The sequence below is a fragment of the Ixodes scapularis genome, unplaced genomic scaffold, assembly GCF_016920785.2.
Source record: "Ixodes scapularis isolate PalLabHiFi unplaced genomic scaffold, ASM1692078v2 PGA_scaffold10__122_contigs__length_95168666, whole genome shotgun sequence".
NCBI classification, from domain to species: domain Eukaryota; kingdom Metazoa; phylum Arthropoda; class Arachnida; order Ixodida; family Ixodidae; genus Ixodes; species Ixodes scapularis.
In genome coordinates, this window is record NW_024609836.1 from 5437840 (window position 1) to 5455957 (window position 18118).

General features: G+C 43.3%; 1 protein-coding gene across 1 annotated transcript in view; it reads right to left on the reverse strand.

Moving 5' to 3' along the window:
• Positions 1-614: 614 nt before the first annotated feature.
• The window catches only part of LOC115319997 (dysbindin), a 77845-nt gene continuing 60341 nt past the window's right edge, over positions 615-18118 (reverse strand). The window contains exons 8-9 of the mRNA XM_040219651.3: positions 13382-13492; positions 615-1324 (exon numbers count right to left, since the gene is read on the reverse strand). Of these exons, the coding sequence (XP_040075585.1) occupies positions 1320-1324; positions 13382-13492 (116 nt within the window). The 3' untranslated portion in view covers positions 615-1319. The remainder of the gene's footprint in view (positions 1325-13381; positions 13493-18118) is intronic.

An 18118-nucleotide genomic window follows, 5' to 3' on the forward strand; every position in this document is an offset into this window, starting at 1 on the left:
AAACGGCCAAGTCATCGGGCACCTTGCAATGTGTACTTACATTTCGAAACTATGCCGAAATGCCGAACAGCTGGAAAGCTCGGACACAGACGCCAGCGGCCAGCCTACGTACTGAAATCCCCTGTGACTAAGTTTCAGAAGGTGAAAGGGCACTTTTTTAACCTGTAGCAGACGATACCGTTGAAACATCCGTAGCAGACGAAATACTCGGCGAGCGCAAGCGGCGTGGACGACCAGCGGCGCAGCGGACTGATACAAAAGCAGAGGCGAGATTGCGTGACTTATTGCCGGCGTGTGATTGGCTCTGGCCACACATAGCTTTGGCTGCGCTCGGACGGAAGCTGACACGAAGTATAGGGGCGCGTCTGTAAAGTGGGATCAACGTTGGTGCAACCGGAATTTAAACCCGTGCTTATCCGGGCTCGGCTTAGGGCATTAGGAAAAAGCCACTTTAGGTTAAGGTAAGCGACGTTGGTGCAACCGACCCTTAGTCATTTAGGGACATTTCAAGTCGACCTCGTCAAAAATTGACGCTTACTGCCAATTACGGTCACTCGGATTTAATCCCATCTGATAAAACGTGTCTCAATAGAAATAAAACAGAAGTCAACAAGGTCAAAAAAGGTCATTATAATTGTTAAAGAGATTGTACAAGATCGCTACGCAAATCCCGATACGTGTAAACAGCACACACTGCGTTTCGACATTACGAGACCCAGAAGTCTAATATCGTAAGCTTCTGCTCCATCGAATAAAAAAATATTTCTTAAATTATCCATTTCTCTACCAAGTCACACCCACTTGCTACATTTCCGCTGAAAATGGTTAGTTGTCCACTAAATATGATGAACGCTTGAACAGTGTTCGCTGCTTGCCAGACAAAATCATCAACATTCATAAATTCGTTATTGCAATTACCTCTAAAATAGCAAAATTTGGTGTACATACTCAATAGCCCATGAGCATCCCATTTCAGGAATAGTCTACTAGTTTATTTTCCCGTCCTAACCGCTAAAAAGGACGTGGACATAAAATGTACCTGCCCCGGGAAAAAAAAAAATGGAGGACGACATTGTTAGCGCAGTACTTGCCAGAAAGCAGCAGAAATACGCACTGGGCTAACCTTTTCTCCTTTTTTAAAGAAAAAATCTTTTCCGAGTTGAGTGTGCCTATGTCATAGTGTTTTTCTTCAGCTCTTGAGCGACAGGTATGACTAGAATGTATATTTGCCGTCCCAAAAGTTTCCTAGAGTAGTTGCATGTTCAAAGACCCATTATAAGGTAATGCGATCATGGCTGCCGTCGGGCGGTTCTCTTGCGTCAATCTGAAAGGAGAAATGCAAAAAGAAACGTATGCGTTAACAGAAATATTAAACAAACGGTCGCCCAATGAACAAACAAAGCATGGGGAAAGAGAAAAAATTAAAATGTATTTGGCACCGTCGTTGACACAAAAAGATGAAATTTCGATTCCGAGTGGAAAATACGCGTAGCTCTCTCTCAAAACAAGATTTTTGACACATTTTGAAAATTTGCCGAGCAATGCGTCCACCGCGTGGCACTGTCGCGAAGCGTACGGGACTTGGGGAATCTTTTTTCCTGTTTTTTACTTCAAAAGCATTCCAAGTGCTTGGGTCTGTAGCCCAACTGAGCACTTTGCAACACTATTGATGAAAGTCCTTCAATACTTTGAGGAAAGCAGCATCACAGCTGTATTCTATAGTCTGTTGCAACCTAAGAACGAAGGGCGAGGGTAAGACGGCCCGGGGAGGAGGAAACAGACGGAACGCTGGAGAAAAGAGGGGGAAACCTCCTGCTCTCTTTAGCGTTCCGCCTGCTTCCTCCTCCCCGGCCCGTCTTACCCTCGCCCTTCGTTCTTAGGTTGCAACGGACTAAAGGAAGAAATATTCCACTTAAAAAAAAACAACAGGTCTGGGACACGACACTCTCATATTATTCAATCCAGTCCTCGACGCCTTCATACACCTAGCCACGAACCGGAGTGCGAGGTGCGCCGGGTATGCAAAAAATGGTGCCAACAAAACGTGAGGCAGACCGGCCGATTTCATACCAACTGCAACAATTGTGCTCCGTGAAAGCACATGCCTCCACCGAAACAATGCAGGAAACCATAAAGTTATTACAATAAATGCTAGAGGCTCAGCTGGCGCTAGTGTCTACGGGACTTCCAGTTGCAAATTGAAGCAGACAGCATGTAGTCTACCTTTCCAGCCTCCCTGTGTATTCCTATGAGAAAATGCGCGTGAATTTTGTCTCTTTGCCGGAAAATAACATAAATAACTTTTGTCATTTCAGGTGTACCGGATAGTAAGTACCTTTATTGGTATTGTGAAAGTGTAACTGCTTTAGTTACAGCATTTTCCTTTACCACTGAACAACGTTAAACTTTGCTCTATTTCAGGCCCAAACCTCTTTTTCAAGGAAGGTATGTGAAAACGAGCGACGATTCTAAGCAAACTAACGATTGAAAGGAATGTAGAGTGTGTTCAAGGTTTGCTAGCATTTCGGTGGATGAAAATGACTCCGTCGTGCATTTTTGTGATCGGTTAAAGAAACAATCAAACGCAAAAAATAAAGCATGTGAGCTACGAAAGGTGTGTGTTTTTATTATTTCCTATGTCGGGCAGTTTTTATCGCGCACCTGTTCTCTGGCCCTCCCTATTATCAAAGATTTGGAGCGTGCGGGTGGTGATTTTAACCCAGAACAAGCATCTTCGCACATATTCATGAGCAGAAAGAATAAAGCAGGACTTATTGCAAATCGGACTATATTACGTAGCTTTCAATTTATTTTGATCGTCTGCGTGCACAATGAGTTACTTATCCAGTGTTACTGCATAGTTCTTGCCATCTCGCTTGGTTTGCCACATGTCCTTCGTTCGTTTGGCACATATATCCCCCATGTTGGAAAGCATCGACGGCGTGCTCGTACTAACAGTGTTTGACAGTGCACATAAATACACGTACGAAGCGGTTTTAACATTATTTTTCATGCCACGAATTTCAAATAAAAATGCTCTAACTGACCATTTATGTCGCCTGCGTGACTGAGAAATGTTCCAATGTGCCTAGTACGTAAAAATTATTCCTGATACTTGCTCTTATTAATCGAGCGCAGAGAAACAATGCACTCGCTTTTTCCCGTAGAAATGCATCGGCGGAAGTCCATTTCTGACTGCTTGCTGTCTGCTTCAAAATGCAACAGCATACTAGCGCCACCTGAGCCTCTAGCGTTTACTGTAATAACTCTATGTAGGAAACGGCAAAGCATCGTCTAGCAAGCCACGGGAACTACAAGTTCTCCGGTGCGCCATGTAACCAAAGCAAGCCTACGGTCGTTCGAACGAAGCAACACCACGATTACAGACTGCCAAGCACGACTCACGCAATTTCCGCAGCTAAACTGTGTATCCAAATACATCACAAACACTTCACTGCACACCTCAAGGACTCCAATGGTGAACAAAAGCACAAAAACATTGTGTTACAATTCATCCCGGTGATATGCGAATCGGTCCGAGGTCTGAGCAACGCAAGGCCGGTTGTCTTTTTCATGGCAACGTCCCCATCGAACACGGGCGAAATGCACGCGTTCCTCCATATTTCCACGTTGTACCTACGCAGTGCTGCCAACCTTAAAGATTTTTACTTAGATCTAGGGATGTCTGTTATTGTTTAGGGACAAAGGGAAATTTGTTCAAATCTAGGGATTGTTTTTTAATGGGTTTCAGAGGGCTTTGGAGACATGTTCCTTTTTCCTCATCGTGCCAAACGAGTGGAAAAACGCTTCTTTGTATATTGTTCGGGCGAGAGAAAATCTCCAATGGGAACAACAGCCATTTTGGGGGGCCACAGAAGCTCAAAGTCTTTAATTATGCAAAAAGGTATTAACGAAGCAAATGTAACCTTTAAATGCCACCCAACTACAGGAATCGGTTCTTAAGCTACTCCATAATGACAACCCCAATACTGACACAAATTAACACATTTTCTGAAAATCTAGCGAAATGTAGGCAAGTTTTTGATAAAATTAAGGGAAGAAACGATTGTGGAGGTTGGCAACATTGCACTTATGTGAGATACCACGCTAAACTCTCGAGTTGCTTTTGACCGGCCTCGTACGACGGCTCCCGCGTCCGAAGTCGACTCGCCAAGACCGACGACAACAAACAACGATCGGACGACGAGTTGTCGCCGTTCTTTGTCGTCCGATCAAGAGCCTTGATCGGACGACGAGGTTCTTGAACTCACGAGAATGCCGAGTCGAAGAAACAAACGAAAGGAGCTTCTGCTTCCAGGAATCGAACCTCGGACCTCCGCGTGAAAGCCGAGCATGGTAACCGTTTGTCGCCCACTTGTGTTCTTCTGGAGTCCCATAGCTTTCGAAGGAATCACTTGAAACATCTTAAGAGTTGTTCTGCATTTTTGAGTGTTTTCTTGAGATTCAAGGACCACCTTAGTGGGGGGCATTTGGAGTCGGTTGGTTTGCACATGTCCCCTGGCGGTCCTCTTCGCCCGGGTGCCTCAAATAGCGGCCAGGCTTTTTACATTGATGGAAAATAGGTTTCTTAACCTATAGATTTAGTGCAGCGTTGCCCACAGGTGGTGCATTTCTTCCATAAAATTTACAAAGACCGAACTTGCCCGAGGAAAGAGTAAAAGGTCTATGGAAACGCAGCAAAGCAACCAGTCTTCAAACAACAGGACCCCCCCTATGGTTGGAAGGCTTCGCTGCATTTCCATTGGAGCCTTTTTCTTTCTTTACTTTTTCCAAAGGCAAGTTCTATCTTCGCAAATTTTCTAGAAGAAATGCACCACCTGTGGGCAATGCTGCATGAAATCGTAGCGCGATAGGTAAAGAAACCGATTTGTGCAGTCGATGTAAACACTTTGGTACGTGTGCAGCTACGCACATGCCAATGCCGCATTAGGGAAGAATGCCAATTCAAAGACGCGTTCGGCTGTTTTTGTATCTGCGTTCGGCTACACGAGGCCTGCTACTGGTGAAAAACGCCGAGTCATTCCTCTTGCACGTGTTCTTCACGTGTGCGACAACCTTGGTCCTTTGCACGTGCGTGCCGTCTCGGAGACGTCTGACTGAGGGAGTTTCCAGATGTCACTTCCAATCAGTTGATCAGTGCACATTTCTTATCAGCTGCAATCTTTTCTCTGCACCCCCCCATCTTCGCAAGTTAGGGTACGAGACATACGTTCGCCATGTACTTGAATTTGCTTCCGCTGTATGAAACCCCCACCAGAAATACCTTATCAATCAGATCGAAAGCATCCAAAATCGTGCAGTTCCTTTTATAATGTCAGCCTACTCTCACCAAGCTAGTGTCTCCTTTCTTAAAAACTCTATCCTCTTACAACCACTTAAAGTAACCGCTGCCCTTTTATGCATCATTCATAAATCACGCTATTCTAACCCTAACGTTAACGCCCCCCTGCTTGAGCCTCCTAAGCAAACATCTCGTTGCTCAACTAACAGCCAAAGTTATAAGCACATTTTTGGTCATACATTTCCGTTTAATAACTCCTCACTACCACGCGCAATCATGCATTGGAATTCTCTTCCTGATCCCATAATTGCACTTTCCGACCCTACAGCGTTCAGAGTAGCTGCTTTAGATTTTTTAAGTACTAATTAGTTTTCGTTTACAGTGATCTTCTTGCCCAGATAATGAAATGTTATATGTGCTTGGACCCTACAATTTGTATAATACATAATTTTGTTAAAGTGGTTTTTCAGTTGTGATATTGCTATCCTGTTGGTACTGTTCTTTTTTTTCTTCTTTTAAGTGTTGACTATACTGCAATTTGACCAAATCCCCCCCTTGTGTAATGTCCAGAAATGGACCTTCAAGGTATTATGAATAAATAAATAAGAATATACTTGAAAAAACAAACAGGAGCATTCGTGCAATGTAAGAAAACAAAAAAAAAAATCAGTCAGAGACTATCTGATGTAATGCGTGAATACAAATCAAAAGTGAAAAGCGCAAAAGAACAATACTTCGAAAGGCTTAATCGAAGAAAAAAAACCAACTCCAAAACGTTTTCGGCAATATACGAAGGGAACCAGACAAAGTATGCAGGAATAAACGAGATTCTACACGATACTACTAATCAGGTTTTTTCCAATAATTACTGAGAAAGCAACATGTTTAAGTAATTACATTAACTCCGTCTTCTTGCCAAAACAAGCAGTCCTTTTGCGTACGCAAGAACTACAGCTGAACCTCGATTTAACAAAGTCACCAGGACGCGCTAATTATTTCGTTAAATAGGGAACTTCGTAAAATCAAGGAAGGAAGACCTCGCGTATAGGTTGCGCGGGGAATCCAACTTTGTTCTTTAAATCGGGAAATTTGTAAAATCGGGTTTCGTTAAATCGAGGTTCAACAGTGTACCGCCGATGAAGCCATTAAACTTAGTCCATGTAGAATTCAAGCACTGTTAAGAAATAGAGATGAAACAAAGGCAAACGGTCCAGATGGTATTTCACCCCGTGTACCGAAGCAACGACTGATTTTGTTTCATTTTCATTTAATTTACGCAGAGTCACCGTCAACAGACAACTGCCAGACAACCGGAAGGTGTCGTCACAACGGATAATTCGCAAAAAGACAAAGCAAAGCCCCATTTCGCGTCGATATCGTGCAAAATCATAGACCATATTTTATACTCAATTTCAATATATTCGATTCAACACTCAATATACTCAAGAAACGCGACAGACAACAACTCGCCATTTAAAAGTTGTTGTTTATCACTGTTCATATTCAGTACCCTTAACAACATTATCATCTATTACACATTTTATATTACAAAGATAACTGGACATGTAACAGAAAGCAATTTTTTGTAAAAGAATGGGTTTTCGGAAAGGATTATCTCGCAACAAGGCAACTCGTAGGAGTTTATCGCGACTTGATATCAGAGGTTGATGAGAGAGGGCAAACGGATTGTATTTTTTAGAGTCTCGCACCCATTAATTATTAATCTATTAAACATAGGTTCGACTGTGCTTAATTGAATTGAAAAGTAGCTTTTTCGGTGTAGACAGTGCGTAATTTTGAATGGCAAAAGTTTGCACTACGTTGACGTCGCGTCGGGGGTCTGTGCTGGGACAGCTTTTGTTTATAATCTAATCTTATTTAATGATACTATATCAGTAGGCATCTCTTCCTGTATAAGGTTGTTTGCTAACGATTGCATTGTGTACAGAAAGGTTAAGAGACTGATGTCACTGAGCTACAAAATGACTTGTGCCGTATTCACGCCTGGTGTTCCAAGTGAAAAACAAACTTGAATCCCCAGAAATGTGTACAGCCATATCTAAGAAAGAAAAAACTTGAAAACAAGTTTTATTTAAAAACATAAATGCAAAGAAAAAGTAGAGGCTAGAAGACTTTGAAGGCGTTTTTCTCCGTTCCACTTTGCGGCATAAAATTTCGTTTTAGCAAAACTATTGTTTGGTCGCGGGATAAAAGAAAAAGCTTATTTATCGTTTTTCTTAACTAAAAATTAATGGGCAAAAAAATTTGTTTTTATTTTATCAATGTTTTTTATAAAAGATCTTGAGATTTTGTTCACGACAGAAAAGGCAGGAATTGCGTTTGATTTTTCGGCGCAACGTTAACATCCAATAAAATACATTTTGAAAATTTAGTTTTTGCAGTTGCACCCTCCAGGCATTCTGCTAATGAAGAAAAACGTTGGTTATTAGATTAGCTTTCTAACGACAGTTTTTTCTAACGATAGCATTGTCTACAATGTCAGTGTGTTTCTAACAATAGCATTGTTTACAATGCTATCGTTTTTTACTGATAGCATTGTTTACAATGTCAATGTGTTTCTAGCGATAACCTTGTTTACAATGTTATAGTTTTTTTATGATAGCATTGTTCACAATGTCAGTGTGTTTCTAAAGATAGCATTGTTTACAATGCTATCGTTTTTTGATTATGGCATTGTTTACAATGTTAGTGTGTCTCTAACGACAGCATTGCTTACAATGCTATCAGTTTTTAACGATAGCATTGTTTACATCGTCAGTGTGTTCCCAAAAATGACTATAATTTCTTTCACAATTCCTGTACGCAAATGAAACTTTGGATATACAGTACTTACTCGCATAATGAATGCACTCGCATATTGAGTCCCAAAACGGGCGCCAATATTTTGACTTTTTTTGTTTCCCCTGGCATAATGAGCGCAACTCCGATTTTCAGCTCCCCAAGTCCCGAACTGCGTTGAATGCACGGTGGAAGAAATACATTTAGGTGGTGACTCTGGCCGCTCTTCCCACGGGGAGCGAGCGACCAGATCGTGTTCGGAGCTAGCCTCAAACAAGGACTCTGTTTCACCTTATGATGTACCGCAGGAAAGGCTGCGCTAGCTCCTTGCTCTGGGGCACATCCCGGTGGCACAAGCTCTCGTGACTTAAGAGCAGCTGCCAACGCTATGAGCTCGCGCATCTAGCCTTCGCTGCGGTACAATATAAGGTGAAATGAAGTGTAGTTGTTCCGCGCCGGCGCGGAGGTGTGAGGTCCCTCCTCGGCGGCCACGGTGTCGGGGGCGTAGCTTGCTCGCCTTTTTCGCGGTGTGGTGGTGGTGTGCGGTCAGTGACTGGCCTCATGTTTTGCTTTGGTGCTGTGTCAATCACCGGTGCCACCATCGTGCACGAAGGTGAGTCTTAACCCGAAGAAGAAGTTATGCTATAAGGATGGGAAAGACGTGCTTCGTCCCCAACTGCAATTCGGGGTACTGGAACTGCGCAGAGCGAGTGTCCTTGTTTAAAGCTCCATCGAATGACGCTCGCCTGGAGCAGTGGCGTCGTGCAATCCCGAGGGCCGATCGCAAATTGCTACCTAGTCTCCTCATCTCGTTGAACAAGTGAAGACCAAGCTTGACCGTCTAATTTCTGTCGAAGACTGGGAATGCGAAGATGTCTGGACAGAAAAGGCTCAAGAAACCAAGGCTGTGGACTGCATGCTATATTATGTAACTGGGTTTTTGATTGTGAAAATAAAAAAAAACAAGCTACACGCTGCCCTGCATGCCGATCCGCTGTCAGCATCGACAAGAACACTTCTACTGAAGCAGCACTGACAAACGTGAAGAACAGAGGAGGCCTTATACACCCCAACAAGAACCTTTTCCAGCTACTGGAGAAAGCGGAAAAGCTCTTCGTAGAAAATAAAAGCCACCAGACTGTCTACTGGGACACAATTGACAGTGTTCTTGACAGATGCACAATAACGTTTTCATGCGCTGAATACAAAGAAGAAACAACTGCCCAGTTGCTCCACTACTACTTCAGCATGTGAATGCAACAACACTGTAAGCATGTTACCATGAGTAGGAACAAACAAGCTCAAGAAAAGAAGAAATCGGCAAGCAGCGCTCGTCTTAGTTTAAGAGTATGGGCGAGAAACACAGGAGGCAGGAGATGGCGTTCTTTGGTAGTATGCAGTGAAATCAGCTTTTCGGTACATTTTAAAGCAAAAATATTTGTCAGGTATTTTTTTTACCTGTAAGACGGGGTGCCACCATATTGTGAGAGTATAGATGAAAAGTGATTTATGTTCTATAACCGCTACTATTGTTTGACTTGCAGTCACTGTGTCATCATGTCAGTCAGTACAGTCTAAGCTCGTTATAACAGACCTTGATTTTTACCGACATTTCGGTCTGTTGTAAAAGGAGTTTGTTGTATGCAGATCTGAAGTTGAGTCAAAGGTACATAGAGGAAAAGCACCCAAACTTCACAAATTGGTATGTTATATCCAAATGTCTGTTGTAACCAGGTCTGTTGTAATGAGCTTAGACTGTATGTCATCATACTGTGTCATCGTTTCAGTCACTGTGTCATCATATATAGGAATTGTTTCTGCTCACCAGGTTTGTATGTTCCCAGTACAAGTGTACATTGTATGTATAAACCATTTTTGCCCTGCTATGTAACATTATTAGAATTTTTTTTTTCAATAAGGCAGGAAATAAGGCAGGAGCAGGGTGGAAAAAATCACCCGACCTCATATAAAGCCACGCAATGTGTGTAAACAATTTACGGAATTTACGGAACGGCATGCTGATTGACAAAACATGCGAGCACGACCCAGGTGTTTACTCTAAATTATTCAAGGCCCAGTCGATTACGCCTGAAAGTTTTATATCTATACGAGTATTTTGTCACGTTGAGTCATCATCGGAATGTTCTCGTTTAAAAAAAAGAAAAAGAAAGAAAAAAAGAAACAGGAACTGTACGGGGGAAAAGGCAATTTGTGCCAGTGCGCCAACATAAATCCATCATTTCACAACACAGTACACAGGGACCAAGTAAGGAATGCATAATTTCCTTCACAAGCCCTCTATACAAGCCTTCACAAGCCCCTTTATACGTGGGCTCCATCTATCCCCGTGCAAGTGAAGTGCTCTGTGCGCCGAACACAATATGGTCGCCGCGCAAGACAGAGAGTCATCACCTAAATGTATTTCTTCCACCGTGGTTCAACTTAGAAAGCCACCAAGCCAATTTCCTTTTGCCGCCCAGCGGAGAGGCCAAGTCAAGCCAAGCCAAGCCAAGCCGCTCTCGTAATGGTTGCAAGCGCAGAGTCGCAGAAGCGATCGACTGCGAAAGCGGATGCATTGATGTCCACAAATGTGCCGTCGTCTGCGGTCTGCTTTCGGACAGTAGAATCGAAAAGCGGTTAGGCCTACGAATGGCCACGTCGCCCTCTACACCGAGCGAGCTTCGTGGGGCGCTTTTCCTTTGGCATAAGGCACACTCTAAAAATGGTTAGGCCTAAGAACGGCTGAAAGCACCCTAAAAAAGATTTGCAATTTACAGAGCATAGTTACAATGGCCACCCCCAACTTTTTCATACCTTTTAAGAAGTTCAACAATAGTATAGTGGTTAGGATTGCCGTGCAGTTTGCTTAGTTCGGTGCTGTTTTATAATGTCAAGCGTAACCCTAAAAAAGGCCCCTAAAGCTGTTTGGGAAAGACCATAAAACTCCGATTGATTGGTTGATAGAGCACGGTTACTACGGCTTGCCCACGACCGGCTCTCATCACCCTGACATGTCATAAAAACTCTGATTGATTGATTGATTGATAGAGCACAGTTACTGTGGCGTGCCCACGACCAGCCCTCATCACCCTGATATGCCATAAAAACTCTTTAATTGATTGATTGAGCACGGTTACTGTGGCATGCCCATGACAAGCCCTGGGTGTGCGTCCGTCAGCGGGGACGTTTGCAGAAAGTGTGTAAACGCGAACATTTTACCCCTCGTAATGAACGCATCCCCCAAATACGTGTCAATTTTTCGGGAAAAAAAGTGCATTCATTACGCAAGTAAATACGGTACAGTAAATTTCATTTATGTTAAACAAAAGCCTCTAAAGTTGACCCTTTTGGGTACCCTAGTAGTACACTTTGTCCTGTGAACGTCTTTAGAATGTCTTTATGTCCTAGGGATGTCCTGTGGACATTCAGCACATTGGTCACAGGTGTCTAAACCATGACCAAAACATTGTGACAGACATATGACATGTAAAACATGTCTACAATGCCAAAACATTGTGAACATGACCATGACAGGTGTCTAAACCATGACCAATGACATGCAAACATGTTCACAATGAAAAACATTGTGAACGTGACCGTGACAGGTGTCTAAACCATGACCAAAGCATTGTGACCATGACCAATGACATGCAAACATGTTCACAATGATGAAACATTGTGAACATGACCCCGACAGGTATCTAAACCTGACCAATGACATGCAAACATGTTCACAATGACAAAACACTGTGAACATGACCATGGCAGGTGTCTAAACCATGACCAAAGCATTGTGACCATGACCAATGATATGCAAACATGTTCAAAATGATGAAACATTGTGAACATGACCACGTCAGGTATCTAAACCATGACCAATGATGACATGCAAACATGTTCGCAATGACAAAACACTGAACGTGACCACGACAGGTGTCTAAACCATGACCAAAACATTGTGAACATGACCATGAAAGGTGTCTAAACCATGACCAGAACATTGTGACCATGACCAATGACATGTAAAACATGTTCACAATGACAAAACACTGTGAACATGACCATGACAGGTGTCTCAACCATGACCAAAACATTGTGACCATGACCAATGACATGGAAACATGTTCCCAATGACAAAACATTAGGAACATGACCATGACAGGTGTCTAAACCATGACCAAAAAAAACTGTGACCATGACCAATGACATGCAAAACATGCTCCCAGTGACAAAACATTGTGAACATGAACATGACAGGTGTCTAAACCATGACCGAAACTGTGACCACTAAACCTTATGGTGGTCGCGCTTATTTTCGAGTTTTGGAAGGACCAAACATGGGCAACGTTGACTATTGGGACGTCCTGTCAACAAACATAATTGATTAAGGTGAAAAACCGAATGTTTTATCAAAGGTCTGCACTACTTTAAAGAATGTTTCTAATCCTTTTCGCAAAGTAACCGCATTACTAGTAACTGCAACAAGTTATAGCCTTCTGATTTCGTAACTAACGCAGTTAGGACCCTGCCACAAGTAACTGTAAACTTTTTAGCATAACGTGCCCATGACTCCAGCTGACACTTGTCACTCAAAATGTTTTGTAAAGTAATGGCATTACTAGTAACTGCAATGAGTTAGCCTTTCGATTTTGTACTAACGCAGTTGGGATCTTGCCACGAGTAACTGTAAGCTTTTTAGCAGTAACGTGCCCATGACTCCAGCTGACACATGTCACTCAAAATTTTTTGTAAAGTTAGTTAACCTTTTGTAAAGTTAGCCTTTCAATTTTGTAACTAAAAGAGGATCTTGCCACGAGTGACTGTCAACTTTTTGGCGGTAATGCGTCCACCACTGGTTCTTTTTTTTTTCTTTCTTCATTTCCAATACCACCAACTCCATTTGGGGTTGTTGTAGGGTGGTACAGTTTGAAATATTACGAGCAAAGACAATATTCAATGCACGATTTGCGGGTCAGTATTCGATGCAAATAGAGAAGTCCAGCATGATAGATTAGTAAATAACTTCAATGCAATAGATACATCGCACTTTTAAAAACAGCATAAAAATATTAGTTTACGATGAAATGCGGGTATCTACGTAATCGAGAAAGATTTTAATAAAGAGGAATGAACAATGTTTTGAGGCAGGTGGTTCTCTCCGTTAATGGTTCAGGGAAAAAAAAAGGTTCTCGGACCAGAGCTTCTTGTGCCAGCCGACACTTGTCACTCCAAAGTGCTCTGGGAAGTGTGAGTGCAAACTCTGGAAAGTACAAGGCCTACCCGCAGTTGTGCTTGCCAGGAACTGGTCCAGGGCTTCCTGCTCTTCTTCGCTGCCTTCCAGGTCAATGTCTTCCAGGTCCACGCGCTGCTGCTCCGGGCACGCCTCGATCCCTGGGGGACACCCGCAGACAAGTTACTCAAAAAAAGTCATTCAGTTAAGGGGGGACGCGGGTCTTAAAATATAAAAAAATTGCGAAAAATGCTTTTTCTCAAAGTCCACGATTTTGAGGTCTATATAGTCCAGAGTATGTCCTCACAAAATATAAATGCTTAATTCGATCTCTAGATATTAAACTAATGACAATTTGTAAGCGTTGACAGACCTGAATTCAAGCCTAAACTCTAAAAATTTGAACAAACTTTCAAGCCGTCGGAGCACCGCAACGGCTCAACTGATCGGAGCCATCTTGGTCTTGTTCGAAAGGTGGTTTCCCGTGCTTATTTTTTCCGCGCTCCAAAGCGGTGTACCCCACAAGGCCGCAACGTCATTGATGCTGTACAGAAGGCCGTCACCAGCACTAAAAAAGAAGCTGATTGGGCAAAGCGCACTTCTCCGAGGCGCAGCTCCCTCATTGGCCGAAACGCGCGCCTCCTCTCCTGGCTTCCCCGGCGCGTCGTTCCGGTAGCTCCGCGGGCTCCCACGTCGTCTGCTTTCGCTCGCTTTGCCATTCAAGACGCACACTGCATTCGCATTTCTCCACTTTCTATATCAATATTTTCAGTGTTTTTCTTGTGCTTCCTAGTGTTTTTGTTTGTTCCCTGTCATCTTCGCATCGTTCATGTAATTATTTGATACCTCCACTATGTTTAGCTTTCCCTTTTCGTATATATTCGCCCTCCTGCGTCGTCGTTCTTTGTTTCGTTCTGCGCGCTTCGAGTTCTGACAGCTGGGGACGCCCGTTTGAAGGCAACACGCAGAGACTAAACACAAAGAGGAGACGTGCCTGGAACAAGAAGACCTCCGCATCAAGGAAAACGACACCATCGACTTTGCCGATGCCACAAGCCGCTCTACCGCTGGTGGACGCGACTGGATCAAGTTTGTGTTTGACAACTTTGCCGATGCCTCAAGCCGCTTTTCCACTCGTGGACGTGGCTGGACAAAGTTTGTCTAGAGATCGAATTGACACTGTGTTCTATACGGAGGAGTGTGTGGAGCGTGAACAATGTGCGGACGACAAAAAGGCTTCGTTGGCAGATCAGTTGGCGACTTCACGAAAGTTTGAGCTCCTCGACGTCTGCATGGAGAGCGACGGCACCGACCGCGGCACGGAGTACGTCATCGTGGACATGAAAGTGCTACAAAAACTCTTTGCGTCCACGGCATGCGGCAAGTGCGGAATGGCTACCGTAGGACTTTCAAAGTGCGAAGAGAGGCAGTACAACCTGGCAGTGAAGTTGGTTCTCACAAGTTCGAGCTGCGATTTCGCCGAGAGTCGATTTTCTTCCCCACGTGTCGCCGGGGAAGCCAAGATTACGCCCTTCGAGGTCAACTTGAGGGCAATGAAGGGAATACAGAGCATAGGAAAGGGGGCGACTGCACATGCAGACTTCTGTGCAACCTTAAACCTCTCCCACCAAAGGCTTCATCATAAGACGTTCAAAGGACACATGGACACCATGGTGCAGGCTTGCCAGGCAGCAGCAACAGCCACAGAAGCAGCGAGTGTTCAGGTGGTGAAGGACGTCTACGAGAGCTTCCTCAATTCTCCCGGAAACGTGGATATAATTTTTGACGGCACATGGAAGACACGCAGACACAACTCCAACATCGCAGTGGGGTGCATCCTCGAGCTTTACACTGGCCTTGTGCTAGACCACGCTGTCCTCTCAAGGTACTGTCGTGGCTGCCAGGGTGCACCTGACCCAAACGACGACAGCCATGGGGACTAAGTGATCAACCGCAAGTGTATGAAGAACATTGACTGCAACGCAGGACGAATGGAAGCCGAGGCAGCCCTCATTCTGTTCAGGCGGTCCCTGGTGAGGAATGGACTGCGCTACACCACCATCCTTTCCGATGGTGCCAGCCGCACCTTCATGCCCTGACACAAGACAGCGTCTATGGACACCTCGACATTGAGAAAAAAGACTGCCTGAACCATGTACACAAGCGGATGGGAGCAGCTCTTCATACCCTGGTGGAGAAGAAGAAGGCACAGGGAGAGTAGCTCAAAGGAAAGGGAAAGCTGACCCAGGACAAGATAAAAAAAATAACAAACTACTATGGGTACGCCTTGAGAAGCCACAAGCATGATGTGCCAGGGATGGAAAAGGCAATGCAAGCAACTTTGTTGCACATGACCTCGACAGATGAAGCCCTGGACCACAGCCACTGTCCCGAGGGGGACAGTTCCTGGTGCTCCTACAACCGGGCTCTGGCCAACCACGAGGAGCCACCACCACACAAGAACCCACTGCCAGGCTTCATTCGCACTGCGCTGGAGCCAGTCTTTGAGAGGCTGGGCGACCGGGCACTCCTGAAGCGCTGCAGTGATGGCATGACGCAGAGCGCCATAGAGTGCCTACACTCTGTGAACTGGGGCCAGAACTCTAAGAACACACATGACTCTTTACTGTCAGTGCAGAGGGCTGTCGCTGAAGCCATGTCACACTTCAACCAGGGAATGGCAAAGACGAGCAAGGCTGTAGCAGCACAGCTTGGCTACAGCACAGGTAGCTGCCTGATTCGCAGGAGTCTTGAGAAAGACAGGCGGAGGCTTCGCAAGGCCAACAAGGCTCACCCTGAGAGTGAAAAGGTCCAGAAGAGGATGGCCAAGAGACACAAGCCTGCCAGGGCCCAGGACTACAGCCGAAGACTGCTATGACCGTGTGTGCATATCGGAGACTACTTAACTAATTTCCCGTTTTCCCGTTTTTTTTTTGTTTTTGGTCAGGTGCCATTTTTCTACGGAGGTTTTGATTATGTTTCCATAAGCCGATTGCAATAAACTTGGTGTTGTTTTCAGTAACAACTGAACTGCACCCTAAAGCTTTCTTTTTTTCTCTAGACTTGATATATAAGAGTGCCAACATCGGAGAAACTTCAAGTGTGATTTTCTCAGCTTTGTCTTTTTTGTCCAGAGCCACTGCCTTACGGAAGTTTTCATAATGTTTGCATGGGCGGATTTCAGTAAGCTTGGTATCATTGTTTTCAGTAACAACTGAGGTGTATCCTAAAGCTTTTCTTTTTCATCTAGAATCTGTAGGCAAAAAGTAGTTAGCTGAAACATGGATTATTTAGTGACAAGTTTTTGCTTTGAAATTTCATGATTTATTTCTGGTAGACAAAATGGCTTTGTAAACATTCAATTAGCTTTAGGATATATGGTGAACCCTTGGAAATCACTGCATATTGTTAAAATATAAATTTTTTGATGTGAAATTACCATAACGACCCGTAAGAAATTACCTTACTGGAATTTTATATTTTGCCATATTTTTTATTCTAAAAGATATCTGAAATTCAATTGCAGATTTGAAATCACCATCCAATGATATATATGCATGCCAACCTTCCAGCAAGGTATCTCAATAAATAAAAAAAAACATATTTAAGTACCCTAGTCCCACCTTAAGGTACTGAATAGTGGCCTCAAAAGTAATTTGAGTAGAGTAGAAGTCACTCAAATGGAAAGTAATTTAGTAAATTACTAATTGCCATAAAAAAAGTAGCAAATTACTTTTGAAATTACTTTTATATTTTTTATGGTACCAAGAAAAAGAAAGTAAATAGGTTTTGGTAGCCAAGTATAAAGCGGCTTGTGTTTTCACAGAAATGCTTTAATAGTTGGTTCTGCTTCTGTGTGCCTAATTGTTTTGTACTTCTTTTTGGTTTTCGGTCAAAAATGCACTCTAGATGTATTATTTCTACTTTGATTTTTAGCACTGCTTGAGCTTGATCTTGAAGACAGTGTTTGCTTGTTTACAGTGTTACATCTAAAGAGTACTTGAAGTAAAGTACAAAGTCAATTAGAGGTTATGTATTTTAAGTAAAGTAGTAAGTATACCTGATGCAGATACTTGAAGTAAAGTTCTATAAATACAATATGTACTTTCAAAGGAAAGTTCAAGTACTTTTTAACAAAATCTTTCAAGATGACCTGTCATCCCCCATACAGTTTTTTTTAAACTGGAATGCATTGCTCCAGTAGTAATTGGAGGTGCATCAGGTTTTCATGGAAATGGCAGCAAATATTGGATGAAGTCAAGTCGCCAGAGTGGTTGTTTTACTTTCGCTGACAAGCTATTCAACACAACCAAATTAGAGTACACTTATTTGTATTGCCCTTACAGGTGCCATTACAGTAGACTCTCATGAATTCAAACTCCAGGAAGTGACAGATTTTCGTTTGAATTCTTAGAACTTTGAATGATCAGAAATTCATCTAAATATGATACTAGACAATATTATGATTTGTTACACGGATAACTACACATACAAAGCAGATTTTTGACAGTTTCCTCTACATAGGCCTAATTATAAGTAAGTACAGGCATAACACATTGGTGAAAGAACTGTGACGTTAAGTTTATCCATCTGGCAAAAAAATTGTCGTTTGTGGACTTTTAGTCAGCACATGAGATCTCAAAACAAAATTTGCAATGCCAGCCAACGCAAGTAGCTCTTTTCGGGACTCTTCCTTTGTGGACAGAAACTTCCGGAGCTGAGCGATGTGCTCAAAGGCCTCATTGACAGTCGGTAGTGGGTCATCCCTTCCTTCATCGTCATCTTCA